The sequence below is a fragment of the Lissotriton helveticus genome, chromosome 8, assembly GCF_964261635.1.
Source record: "Lissotriton helveticus chromosome 8, aLisHel1.1, whole genome shotgun sequence".
Lineage (NCBI taxonomy): Eukaryota > Metazoa > Chordata > Amphibia > Caudata > Salamandridae > Lissotriton > Lissotriton helveticus.
This window is the reverse complement of record NC_136069.1, coordinates 1,267,270,803-1,267,284,589: the sequence shown is the minus strand read 5'-3', so window position 1 is coordinate 1,267,284,589 and position 13,787 is coordinate 1,267,270,803. Positions and strand designations below refer to the sequence as shown.

Genomic DNA, 13,787 nt, shown 5'->3' with positions numbered 1-13,787 from the left:
CCCTCTGAAGGCCAGCAAAATGTCAGTTACACAAACCACCACTCGTGTCACTGCCCAAATGCACTACTTCTGACTTTGAAATGTTTAAACTGTTTATGCTCCAATATAGGAAGGTCAAGTCCCAGGAAAGGGAGAATCCTCAAATAAATGACCATCCAAGACTATTAAACAGGAAAATGCACTACTAGGCTTCTTCAGTTCTCAATTTTGCAGATACATACAAATATAAAGGTTATCATTACAGAAAGCAAAATGCTAGTTAGAATCAGAAGCCAATTCATTTATAAAATATAATGTGTCTTTAAGAAAATAATGTAGCCGTAACACATTTGTCAAATAAACGGAAAGAACAAGGCAGATCCTTCATTGGCTAGACTTTCTGAATCATTTCTAGTCGATCTACAGCGCACATGTGCTATCCGCAAGACCTGCTGTAATCAATTAAACCACTGTATTCCCACCTCCTACTTACCATTGGTGCACTCGAGTGTCGCTCTTCTTTGCTGCCTCCTGTCTTGTTCCCTCAACCGATACCTCAGGTCCTTTCAAGGCAACAGCGCACCGGTAAAGTACAGTGTACATACACTTGTTTAGTATATGTTCCTTACTGCGCACTCTTTGTCTTCTTTTCCTCACTTCCCTTTATATATCAGCACACACCACTTCTCCGACACCTCGCTTCATGTTAACAATTTTGTTGCACTTTGTTGAAGCACCGCACCTCCCCCAGAGTGCACATCACCCCTGCAGCAGTAGTCCGTCTCACTCCTTCGGCACCCACTTCTCTGAAACCGCGCTTCATGTTTTGGACAGCAGGGTGCTAGCAATGCTTGTTTATTTTAGCAAAACCGCACTAAAATAAGTAAGCATTGTTAGCTATGTGCTGTCTAAAACACGAAGCGCGGTAAACTCCAACACCACGCTTCATGCTTTGTTCTCCAACACCCCGCTTCATGTTTTGGACACCAGGGTGCTAACACTGCTTGTTTGTTTAAGCAAAACCTCACTAAAATAATCAAGGATTGAAAGCGATGTGCTGTCTGAAACATGAAGCGCTGTAAACTCCAAAACCTTGCTTCATGTTTTGGACAGCACGGTGCTAACAATGCTCAGCTTCATGGCTCGCTGTCAGATTCATGTTGTGTTTTGATTTTTTTCCTTTCCATATTGGGCCAACCCTCCCTTACCCATGTCAAAAAGGAAGATCATCCTGGAGTCATTCTGGACTCATCTGATGATTACAGTCAGGCTATTCCTGCAATTATCTGGGGAAGTCATCTCAAGCCATCCTGAAGTATGCCTGTAGGACAAAAAATGTAAATGTGATGACGAACCTAGACTCATCACAAAAACTACAGTAGGATGGTGTTCTGATGATTTCTACTGGCAGGGAGTGATTACCTTTTACAACTCCACGAATACTAATTGACAACTTCAGGATGAGGGAGAATTACTCCAGGATGGGTTCTAGCTAATTTAAGGATGACTGTCAATTATTCCAGGATGATCCTATAACCGCTCCAGGATGGAAGTGGATTACTCTGGAATGATCCCATGACAATTTCTGGATGAGTGTGGATTATTCCTGGATGATCCTATGACAGCTTCAGGATGGCTATTGATTACATCAGAATGGCCCCATTATATTTTCAGAATGAGTGTTGATTACTCTAGGATGACGTGGTGAAAGGGAGGCATGTTTTTGTCCTTGATATTGGATTTAAGCGGGGACTCCAAGACAAGTTCCTTTTCACGGTCTGATGCGTCATTTTTAGTTGTGGATATTTGATGAAGGACACTAGCCATCCCTGCTAAAAGGGCCAGGTTTTCAAGTTTCTGCAAATTCATCCGCGAACTTGCATCACCAGGCTGAGAAGTTGTGCTTTCAGCATGAGCTTTGTTACCAACTCTTATATAATCCAGTCCACTCTGCTTGGCTTTTTTGTCCTTGCCTCTTTTCTCTGCAATTTCTTCCTCTTGTAGTTCGCGTAACACCCTCTTAAGTCTACCAGTGCTTCCCTGATTGCCACAGTCCATTAACATCTGCTTTTTCTCCAGTGCCCTTTGAAGTAACACCTGTTTTAGACCCTCTGTTGTGCCAGAATAGCTTGCAATTATCTCTTGAAAAATATCCTGAATCATTAGACATTGTTTCTTCACTAAAAAAAAGCAAGAGAAAAAAAAATATATTTACATATAAACTTCAAAACAGAAAAGAACACATTGACCACTTGCAATATATCTTCACGCTCTAGCCATAATATATAAATAAAGAGGTATTGATAATAAAGGACAAATGTACAATCTATCCATAACCAAGTAAGTAAGTTTTCCTTAATAGACAGTACACATTGTAAGCCTGAACTTGAACCTCCTGAAAATAGTTTATCCAAAAATAGCTGCCTTATAGTAGTGCCACAAGCTAAACATTTCAGTCCTTTTCATAAGTGTTACATTTGTCTCTGGAGAGCAATCCAAGGCAAATGTGGGGACATGCATGTTCATTTTTACTGTCCATTATTGGATTAATTAATCACAAATGTAGGTTTTACTGAAACAGGTTGGTAATTTGTACCGTTATCCTGCAGTTGCAAACTTATTATAAAGGTTTACTTATTGTGCTTACCAGATGATTGGAATAGAATCATAGCTTTAAAATCTCTCTCTTCGGTGATTGGCCAACCAGCTTCATCTACAAAGAACTTCCCCGGGATTGTCCAAAAGCAGGAAGTCACCATCTTTTCGAACACACACAGAATGATCGCAAGTGAAAAACAGGACGTTGAATGAAGCCATGATTATGTCCTGCTAGATATAAAAATCAGGAATTAGTTTGTGTGTGGTTTAAGTTTCAGAGGTAAAATACAAAGCATATCAAACTGATTAACAGATTTAATTGGAGAAAAGCACCCCAAAAAGTACACTGACCTGGTGCAATTTCTATCTAATATGCCTAGATTGTGGACTACAAAGAAGTGTTTGGGCATGCACTGAAGGCCATTGAGGAAATTACCTAATATCACATTTATTTTTGGAGAGCCAGAGTGTATGCTTAGGTCTTGCTGCTCAGGACAAATAGTAATAGCAAAGTAGAGGCATTATGAGAGAAATAGAAGAACTATCAATAAGTGAACTTTCACACTGGGGTTTGTGACGGGAAATCAAGTTACCTATCCCCGCAGATGCATAGAGAGTCAGATGCCTGCTACCCTCTGCCCACCGGCACCCCCAACATGAAAGGACAAGCGTTAAAAATGCAATAGGTTTCACCTTTTATTAAGCTAAAGATCTTAGCTTTGCTAGTAGTATTGTATGTTAATTGTGCAATATGTAATGGCTTTATAAATGAAACAAAAGGCATTACAATGGCAAATACATAAAGCAAAAGCATTGGCATAGCCAATAGGTCTCCCCTCTGGGACCTTATAAGTGTTTTGCCAGAGGTGTTTGGAAGTTTGGCAAGAGATGCAATTTAACATAAAGGTATCCCATACCTCGTTGACACATGCAGTACCCGCAGTTCAAACGAGAAGAGGGCATGGGGAAACCTCTTATAAGATCTCAATCAATGGGGAAGGCACGCGTTACTGCAACTTGTGCGTGCTTCCACCTTATAAATATTTAACACATGATCCGAGGCAGTTGAATGCGAGAAGGGAGAGAGCGCGCAAGGGGGGAGGTGGGGGAGAGAGAGAGAGAAGGAGAGAGAGAGAGAAGGAGAGAGAGAGAGAAGGAGAGAGAGAGAGGAGAGAGAGAGAGAGAGAGAGAGAAGGAGAGAGAGAGAGAGAGAGAGAAGGAGAGAGAGAAAGAGAAGGAGAGAGAGAGAGAGAGAGAGAGAGGCGAGAGAGAGAGGCGAGAAAGAGAGAGAAGGCGAGAAAAAGAGAGAAGGCGAGAGAGAGAAGGGAGAGAGAAGGGAGAGAGAGAAGGCGAGAAGAGAGAGAGAGAAGGCGAGAAGAGAGAGAGAGAGAGAGAAGGCGAGAAAAGGCGAAAGAGAGAGAGAAGGCGAGAGAGGCGAAGGCGAGAGAAGGCGAGAGAGAGAGAGAGAGAAGGCGAGAGAGAGAGAGAAAGAGAAGGCGAGAGAGAGAGAGAGAAGGCGAGAGAGAGAAGGAGAGAAGGCGAGAGAGAGAAAGAGAAGGCGAGATAGAGAAAGAGAAGGAGAGAAGGCGAGAGAGAAGGAGAGAAGGCGAGAGAGAGAAAGAGAAGGCGAGATAGAGAAAGAGAAGGAGAGAAGGCGAGAGAGAGAGAAAGAGAAGGCGAGAAGGCGAGAGAGAGAAAGAGAAGGAGAGAAGGCGAGAGAGAGAAAGAGAAGGAGAGAAGGCGAGAGAGAGAAAGAGAAGGCGAGAGAGAGAAAGAGAAGGCGAGAGAGAGAAAGAGAAGGAGAGAAGGCGAGAGAGAGAAAGAGAAGGCGAGAGAGAGAGAAAGAGAAGGCGAGAGTGAGAAAGAGAAGGCGAGAGAAAGAGAAGGCGAGAGAAAGAGAAGGCGAGAAGGCGAGAGAGAGAAGGCGAGAGAGAGAAAGAGAAGGCGAGAGAAAGAAAGCGAGAAGGCGAGAGAGAGAAGGCGAGAGAGAGAAAGAGAAGGCAAGAGAGAAAGAGAAGGCGAGATAGAAGGCGAGAGAGAGAGAAGGCGAGAGAGAGAGAAGGCGAGAGAGAGAGAAGGCGAGAGAGAGAGAAGGCGAGAGAGAGAGAAGGCGAGAGAGAGAGAGAAGGCGAGAGAGAGAGAGAGAGAAGGCGAGAGAGAGAGAGAGAGAAGGCGAGAGAGAGAGAGAGAGAAGGCGAGAGAGAGAGAGAGAAGGCGAGAGAGAGAGAGAGAGAAGGCGAGAGAGAGAGAGAGAAGGCGAGAGAGAGAGAGAGAGAAGGCGAGAGAGAGAGAGAAGGCGAGAGAGAGAGAGAAGGCGAGAGAGAGAGAGAAGGCGAGAGAGAGAGAGAAGGCGAGAGAGAGAGAGAGAGAAAGAGAAGGCGAGAGAAAGAGAAGGCGAGAGAAAGAGAAGGCGAGAGAAAGAGAAAGCGAGAAGGCGAGAGAGAGAAAGAGAAGGCGAGAGAGAAAGAGAAGGCGAGAGAGAAAGAGAAGGCGAGATAGAAGGCGAGAGAGAGAGAAGGCGAGAGAGAGAGAAGGCGAGAGAGAGAGAAGGCGAGAGAGAGAGAAGGCGAGAGAGAGAGAAGGCGAGAGAGAGAGAGAAGGCGAGAGAGAGAGAGAAGGCGAGAGAGAGAGAGAGAAGGCGAGAGAGAGAGAGAGAGAGAAGGCGAGAGAGAGAGAGAGAAGGCGAGAGAGAGAGAGAGAAGGTGAGAGAGAGAGAGAGAAGGCGAGAGAGAGAGAGAGAAGGCGAGAGAGAGAGAGAAGGCGAGAGAGAGAGAGAGAAGGCGAGAGAGAGAGAGAGAAGGCGAGAGAGAGAGAGAGAAGGCGAGAGAGAGAGAGAGAAGGCGAGAGAGAGAGAGAGAAGGCGAAAGAGAGAGAGAGAAGGCGAAAGAGAGAGAGAGAAGGCGAAAGAGAGAGAGAAGGCGAGAGAGAGAGAGAAGGCGAGAGAGAGAGAGAAGGCGAGAGAGAGAAGGAGAAGGCGAGAGAGAGAGAGAGAAGGCGAGAGAGAGAGAGAGAAGGCGAGAGAGAGAGAGAGAGAGAGAAGGCGAGAGAGAGAGAGAGAAGGCGAGAGAGAGAGAGAAGGCGAAAGAGAGAGAAGGCGAAAGAGAGAGAGAAGGTGAAAGAGAGAAGGCGAGAGAGAGAAAGAGAAGGCGAGAGAGAAAGAGAAGGCGAGAGAGAAAGAGAAGGCGAGAGAGAGAGAAAGAGAAGGCGAGAGAGAGAGAGAAAGAAGGCGAGAGAGAGAGAAAGAAAAGGCGAGAGAGAGAAAGAGAGAGAGAAAGAGAAGGCGAGAGAGAAAGAGAGAGAGAGAGAGAGAAAGAGAAGGAGAGAGAGAGAGAGAGAGAGAAAGAGAAGGAGAGAGAGAGAAGGCGAGAGAGAGAGAGAGAGAGAGAGAGAGAGAAGGCGAGAGAGAGAGAGAGAGAGAGAGAGAGAGAGAGAAAGAGAAGGAGAGAAGGCGAGAGAAAGAGAAGGAGAGAGAGAGAAAGAGAAGGAGAGAAGGCGAGAGAGAGAAAGAGAAGGAGAGAAGGCAAGAGAGAAAGAGAAGGAGAGAAGGCGAGAGAGAGAGAGAGAAAGAGAAGACGAGAAGGCGAGAGAGAGAAGGCGAGAGAGAGAGGCGAGAGAGAAGGAGAGAGAGAGAAAGGGAGAGAAGGCGAGAAAGGGAGAAGTGTGGCTCACTGGTTAGAGGCGGCAGACCCGTAAGCAGAGAACGGCCCGGGACCAGGGTTCGATTCCCGACGCGGCAGGGTCGTGGACCAAGGTCAGCGGACTCGATAATTCTCGCCTCGGTGCCTACTCTAGTCAGAGACCACACGCGGCAACTCTGGGCATCAGCTTACCTCATCTTCACAACGGCCCCCCCAGATCGCCGGGGATGCTTGGTCGCACCTTAGAGATACCCATCTGGGACCATCTCTCAGGGTGAGCCAGGACGGGTTCCCCAGCGGTCGAAGCGTGGAGATACTCCTCCGGGAGTCGATTCCTAGCGCTATATAAACCCACAATTAAATTAAATTAAGGCGAGAGAGAGAGGCGAGAGAAGACGAGAAAGAGAGAGAGAAGGCGAGAAAGAGAAGGCGAGAGAGAGAAGGAGAGAGAGGGCGAAAGAGAGAGAGAGGGCGAAAGAGAGAGAGAAGGAGAGAGAGAAGGCGAAAGAGAGAGAGAGAAGGAGAGAGAAGGCGAAAGAGAGAGAAGGCGAGAGAGAGAAAGAGAAGGCGAGAGAGAAAGAGAAGGCGAGAGAGAGAGAGAAAGAAGGCGAGAGAGAAAGAGAAGGCGAGAGAGAGAAAGAGAGAAAATAGGAAATATTAATGTGATTTATCTCAGGGCTCGATCCCTCTGCCTCAGTACTTTAGCAGTAGGTTAGGTTGTAACTGGATAATATATGGCTGGATCGATAGTGGCAGATGTAACAAGACCGGCTTCATTTTTACAGAGATCTTAGCGGTCAAGGTAAATTAGCGCAAACAGGGAATACGTAATTGGCCCTGTCTCAATAATATATACAAACGAGTTAAAAACATTGCATGCACATGGAACGAAACCAGAATGATAGCCTTTTTTGCGAAAGTAGATATTGCAAGATGTTGGAATGCGTCGGACTACGTTTCCTAAATAGGGCGTAAACCTCAATCGCCACAGGCAACCAGGCCTTTCAATTACACAAATAGCAAACAAAATAAAGAACCAGCATTACAACGGCTAAGTTATTTGAAGCATTTATCCTTATGCTTTGAAACGCATCCATGAAAACTGCCAGTGTTTTAGAAGAGGTGCTGCTCTGCACACTACACAGCTTGGGGAACGTGACTGTAGTATCCTGGTGTGGGCCTAGGAAGCAGAAACTGTAGGACACACGTGTACTCCTAGTGGCGGGTATCTAACCTGACCACGCCCAGAGCCCTGGGCCTTTTATTGACTGCTTAGCATGTCCAACGCTCAAGTTGGGCTGAACCAAGGTCCCCTCACGCTCGAGGGGTAAACTAAGAGGAACAGTGGGAGGGGGCGTGTGCTGCAGTGGTATACTCCACTGTCAGCGACACTACATTCCTCCATTACCTAGGGATAAAACAAACTGGGATACAATGGCACACAAAAGTCTCTTCATAGTCAATAGAGGTGCAGTGATAACCATAACAGGCTGCATTTAACAAAGTTCGCCAACTGTCTCTTGTGCAGCCTCTGAATTTTCTGAGAGAAACATAACATATGGGGTATAAATCAGAACAGTCTTACTTTATTCTCGGCGGGGTCAGCCATCTCGGTCAGTTCAACGCCAGCACTGGGCCACAAAGTCTCGATACCTCTGGGAAGGTTTTGGGCACGGACGTAGACTGTATCTTGTTTGGCTTCGCCTTTCCGCCGTAGTCGGGGATTGGTCTTCTGATTCTCTTTCGTTGACGCTGGGGTCTTCTGCTGGTCTCTCTGGCTCTTTCTCGCTCGGGGTGATGTCACCGGCTTGGCTTATCAGGGTGTCTGTTCCAGTCGGCTCTGACGGTCTGCGCTGGGGGGTCAGCTGCCAGTCGTCCGGTTCCAGGTCCTCACCTCTTTCGGGTGTCTTTTTGAAAAACGAAATGTTCCTTGTTACTACTTCTCCGTTCCTGACAGCAGTGACCATTGTCCCGTTTACTTCCATTACCCTCCAGGGGTCAAGCTCAAAGGGTAGACGGAACTTTCCGCCAGGATGGCGATCCTTTACCAGAACTCTGTCCCCAACTTGGATCGGGCTGTCCGCTGCCTTCCGTCTTCGGGACGCTTCCTGGTTGTTCTTGGCGTGCTGTTCCATGGACCGGTTCCTGGGGGTTGGGGCTAGCTCCCACGAGGGGTGGTGTGGTATGGTGTCAGCGATAGCTCGGTTAAAAGAGAGTCGGCTTGGGGAGACTCCTGTGGTGCAATGTGGGGTCAGGCGATACTCTCGGAGAAACTGGTAGATGGCCAGCTCCAGACAGTGGCCGTCGGCTATTGCGATTTGGATTGTTTTGTTTAAAGTTCTCATTAGCCTTTCGACCTCTCCGTTGGCTTGGGGCCACCTTGGTGTTATCCGTCTGTGTTTGAATCTATGGCTCTGCAGATATTCTGTAAACTCGCTGCCATTGAACGGGGGTCCATTGTCAGTGCGGACTTCCTCCATGAGCCCATGGGTGGCGATGATTTTCTCGAACTTAGGGATCACCTCAGACGCCGCTGTTGATGTCCCAATTTCCACTTCGGGGTAGCGAGAGAAGTCGTCTACCACAACGAGCATGTACTTGCCCCCGGGGAGACCTCCGAAGTCTGCGCTTACCCGTACCCACGGGGACGTTGGCCCTTCTTCGGTGATCACGGGTGCTGGAGGGTTTGGTAGGCTCGTCGCTAGGCACACTGGGCAGCTTTGGACTACATCTTCGACGGCTTTGTCGAGTCCTGGGAACCATAACTTGCTTCGGAGTCTGTTTTTAGACTTGACGATCCCCTGGTGTGACCCGTGGGCCAATAATGCAGCTTGTTGGGCGAGGCTGTTGGGCAATACAAGGCGAGGGCCTCTCAGGAGGCATCCTTCAGCTGAGATGGATAGCTCGTGCCTGACTTGATACAAGGCCTTCAGGACAGCCTGGGCGTCTGGAGTGCGGAAAGATGCCGGGCTTTGTAGCGCCTTCCAGTCGCCAGATTCTAGGGCGTGGATTGCCATCTGGAGGCAGTCGTCATCTTTGGTGGCTCTCGCCACTTCATCCAGGGACATCGGCCGTGGTCTTGACCGTTCGACGATCAGCCGGACGTATTCTTCTGTGGCTGCTGCTTCGGCTGCCTCAGCATCGGTGACTGGACGGGCGTGCCTCGATAGGTAATCCGCAGGGTTCCGTGTGCCGGGCCGGTACTCCACTGTAAACTGGAACTTCAGCAACTGTAGCACCCACTTTTCGGTTCTCGGAGGTGGGCGAGAGGAGGAGCCTTGGAAGAGTGGTATGAGGGGCTTGTGATCGGTGATCACTGAGAAGGGATGTCCATAGAGGTATATATGGAAATGGCGGCACCCCCATAGAATGGCGATGGCCTCTCTCTCAATTTGTGAATAGCGTTGTTCGGTAGGCGTCAGTGTACGGCTGGCGTATGCCACTGGGGCCCACTCTCCGCATGCCTGTTGTTGTGACAGGACGGCCCGAGGCCTGTGGGCTGGCATCCACTAGCAGTTGCGATTCGTGTTGCGGGTTGAAATAGGCCAGGGTGGTGTCCGCTGACAGGGCTGCCTTAGTCTTTGTAAATGACTCTTGTTGTTCCGGGCCCCACGTCCAGGTGTCATTTGACTTTGTGAGGTCGCGGAGGGGCCCTGTCAGGTCTGACAGATCCTTAATGAACCGCCCGCAGTATGTCACCATACCTAGGAAGCTGCGGACAGCCGTTACAGATGTGGGGGCTGGCGCGTCGTGGATGTCCTTGACTTTCTCTGGATCAGGCCCCACTCCTTGATCGGAGAACTTGTATCCAAAGAAGCTGATGTCTTTGCGTAGAAATTCACATTTGTCCCTGTGGAGAGTTAGTCCTCTCTCTTTTAGCCGGTTGAATACTGCTTGGAGGCGTCTAATGTGTTCTTCTAAGGTCGGGCGTGTACCAGAATATCATCGCTCACGTTGAGCACTCCGTCGAGGCCTTGTAGGACGTTGTGAATGATGTTTTGAAAAACTTCGGCTGCACTTGATATGCCGAAGTTAAGTCTTGTGTATCTCCACAGGCCTGCGTGCGTGGAGACGGTCGTGATCGGCCGTGAGTCCGGGTGAAGAGGAATCTGATGGTACCCCGACCTCAGGTCCATCTTGGAGAACCACTTGGACCCTGCGAGCTCCCCAATGATGTCGTCAATGGTCGGCGTCAGGTGACGTTCTCTCTTAATTGCTAGGTTGGGGAGGCGCATATCCACGCATATTCTTACTGCCTCAGGCTGCTTTGGCTTTTTGGCAACCACAATGGGGGATACCCATGGTGTGGGTCCAGTCACACGTTCAATAATGCCGGCTTGTTCAAGCATCCTCAACTCGGCTTCGACTTTGGGCCGGAGGTGAAAAGCGATCCGTCTGTGCCGGAGGACTACTGGGGCCACCGACTGGTCAATGTGGAGTCGGACGGGGGGCCCTCTTAAGCATCCGATGCCTTCGAACAGCGAGGAGTGTTCCGAAACCAGATGGTCCAAACCTTGGGCTTGTACTGTCAGGGCAAAGTGTATGAGCCCGAGCTCTCGTGCTGTTCTGCAACCAAGAAGGAATCCTGACCCTTCTTGGGATACGTAGATCTTTGCCTGTAGCTGCGTTGAGTCGTGGGACACAGCCGTCCAGAATACTCCGCACAGGCGCAGCGGGCGCTGGGTTCCGTAGGCGAACACTTGCACTCTTGTGGGGTGGAGTATGGGAGCATTTTCGAGGCACTGGTATACGCTGGCGGCCATGAGGTTTATCGTCGCGCCTGTGTCGATGAGGGCTCTGACTGCTTGGCCATGCACTTGGACGGTGCACATTGGTTCGGTCGAAGATGTGGCTGCTAGAGTATTGAGCATGCGCACCACGTGGACGGATGCGGCGTCTTCTTCATCGTCGTCCATGTCGCTGCTGTTTGACGTGTTCGGTAACGGTGCCATCTGTCGCACCCTCCTGGGTGGAGCACCCTGCTTCCTCCTTTGCGACGATAGGCAGACGCTCGCAAAGTGATTGGCTTTGCCGCACGCGCTGCAGATTTTGCCTTGGGCTGGGCAGGCGCCTTTATGGGGGGTGGTACCTCCGCACCACATGCATGCTTGATCGTTGGTGGATTGGGCCTGCTTCGGCCGCCCTTTCCTGGGAGGCCTCGTCCGGTTTTCTGCAGGTTGCGACTTGATGGCGCACACGGGTTCCGTCTTGACCGTGACCGCTGGTTTTGGTTCCATGTGGGCAGCACGGGCCTTGGAAAGTTCTTTAGACCTCCCCAGGGCTAGGATGTCGCGCATGGACATGGCGTCCGTTTCTAGCACCCTCTCACGCAGTTTCAGGGAGGCGCACCCCTGAATGAATTGGGTGCGAATTTCATCCTCCGCATCCGAGAGAGTGCACGTGCTGGCTAACGTCTTGAGCCGAGCGTAGAACACATCTACGGACTCCTCTGGGAGTTGGCGCGCTTGACGGAGTAGGAAGCGTTCGTAATCCGCGCTGGCGAATGGCTCAAAATACCTTGTGATGGCGTCCCGCAGGGTGTTGTACGTGTGAGGCGGGTCTCCCTCCGTAATGTCTTTGGAAATGTCGTGGATTGCTTCACCCCCTAGGTGTAGCAGCATGGCGCGCCGTCGTGCTACAGCGATATCCGCTGCGATGAAGTAGTTTTCAAGCCGCTCCACCCACTTCCTCCACCGGGCAGCCTGAGAAGGGGGGGTTCCGGTGACTGCAAACGGTTCCAAAGGCGGTACGTTGGCCATGATGGACGAAACCCAGCAGGGGAGGCTAGCAGGGGGGGGCTGCAGACAGTTGCAGTAGGCACTAGCAGCTACCAGACGAGAACCTGGCACAGTAGATGGCTTGCCGGTACAGAGGAGGACTCGTAGGCCCTTTTCCGCGCGATGCGTGAGGTTTGGCAGGGATAGATGACACGCGCAATGCGTGGTGAACGGCAGGTAGGCCGCGTAGCGCGTCCGACACGTGGCGCGGGGCGCACACAGCGTATGAGCGGGCCTACTGGAGAGTCGCCGGGACCGGGCCTGGGGACAGAGACGTGGCTTTGGGGCCGGAGGCTGCGGGGTGGCGGGCAGACACCATGGGGTACCTGGCTGTGGCGCTCCGGGCCACGTAGCAGTGAAGGAACGTGGACGGCTTGAGAGGTGGGGCGAAGGCGCTCCGGGAACCGGCAGGCAGCACGGATGGCAGCAGCAGGCAGGCTGGCGGCGACACCGAGGTGAGCCACAGGGGGTCGCCGGGGAGCGCGCCACTTGTGCTGCTGGAGCGGAGGTGTGGGCGGTGGCGGGAGGGCACACAGTGGGCCGGACAAACAACCACCTCGTCGCCAGTGTAGTATCCTGGTGTGGGCCTAGGAAGCAGAAACTGTAGGACACACGTGTACTCTTAGTGGCGGGTATCTAACCTGACCACGCCCAGAGCCCTGGGCCTTTTATTGACTGCTTAGCGTGTCCAACGCTCACGTTGGGCTGAACCAAGGTCCCCTCACGCTCGAGGGGTAAACTAAGAGGAACAGTGGGAGGGGGCGTGTGCTGCAGTGGTATACTCCACTGTCAGCGACACTACAGTGACCAGGATTCAACAATAGAGCACACATTCATTTAGTAATGAAGGCTCACTACAAGTTGCAAGGACACAAGTAATGCTCAACAATATACAATATTCACATAAATAAATGTGTTTAGCCTTCTTTGATTGACAACTTTTCAGTAGATCGAAAACTGTTCCATTTGGTCGAGAATCTTGAATACACGCAGGTGCACTTGGAACCAACATGGGACCTACAATATCCGGGCAGTAATTTATTTTTCCTTACGGCGAAGAACTTGCTGTAAAACACATTTTTTAGGCTTTTTGCAATTTTCCACAACTACGTCACACATACACAAAAATACACATGCTCAAACACAAAAGGTGCATATTAAACAAGCAGGCAGGCTGATACAGACAAACATCAAACACACATAATACACACACATTGCAACGCAGGTATTCATTATAACACGTACGAAGCACACACATGCAGGGAGCTGCGTCTGAATTTGCCCCCTTAATGAAAACTCGTGCTTTCCGAAAAATGAGGAAGCTGGTCTGGGACGGAAATTGAGCAGCTGGGGCCGAGAGCGGAGGATCGATGCTGCTCTTTTTTAACAGCTGCAGCACTTACCTGAGTATACGCTGGAATCGACGAAGGAAGTGGAGTTGGAAAAATAAAGAGACCAATGCCAATCCATCTGTCCCTTTAATGGCCATTGCACTCACAGTCACGGCAGTCTTCGTTCTTGCCGCAGAACAATGACGTCACTTCCGGCGCTCCCGGATGTGCGTAAGCTTTTGCTAGAGGAAGAAAAGGTGAGAGAGCTGCTCTGCATTGAGGATCTGCGGTTGGAGTCCCAGCCAGCCGGCAGACTGATGGTTTACAGTAGGTGATTTTGGCATTGTGTTCGAGGCAACTGCTTTTTAAAAATGTATTTTAGTATTGTGAGGGAGTGAATTCGGCAGTCACCATGACGACAACGTTTGTTTTCCTTTGCAAGACCTATTCCTCGGGCCATGAGC

The 13,787-nt window shown here is 50.1% G+C and overlaps 1 protein-coding gene across 2 annotated transcripts; it reads right to left on the bottom strand.

The window, feature by feature from the left end:
• Nucleotides 1–1,185: 1,185 nt before the first annotated feature.
• On the bottom strand, nucleotides 1,186–13,542 carry LOC144773305 (uncharacterized). Of its 2 annotated transcripts, none has more exons than XM_078658246.1 (3): nucleotides 13,396–13,542; nucleotides 2,627–2,808; nucleotides 1,186–2,159 (listed from the first exon to the last, which is right to left on the bottom strand). In XM_078658246.1, exons 2-3 carry the CDS (start codon nucleotides 2,736–2,738, stop codon nucleotides 1,666–1,668), a joined length of 606 nt encoding a protein of 201 aa, XP_078514372.1. In that variant the 5' UTR covers nucleotides 2,739–2,808; nucleotides 13,396–13,542; the 3' UTR covers nucleotides 1,186–1,665. The 2 variants fall into 2 exon arrangements, with proteins under 2 accessions (XP_078514372.1, XP_078514373.1); XM_078658247.1 differs by having other exon boundaries at nucleotides 2,627–2,805; nucleotides 13,396–13,509.
• Nucleotides 13,543–13,787: the final 245 nt, after the last annotated feature.

Excerpts from the sequence above, each read along its gene's own strand:
- LOC144773305 (XM_078658246.1), bottom strand. The coding sequence starts at position 2,738 with ATGGTGACTTCCTGCTTTTGGACAATCCCGGGGAAGTTCTTTGTAGAT. Across the intron at positions 2,160-2,626 it reads GATTCTATTCCAATCATCTG|TGAAGAAACAATGTCTAATG; the intron begins GTAAGCACAATA and ends GCTTTTTTTTAG.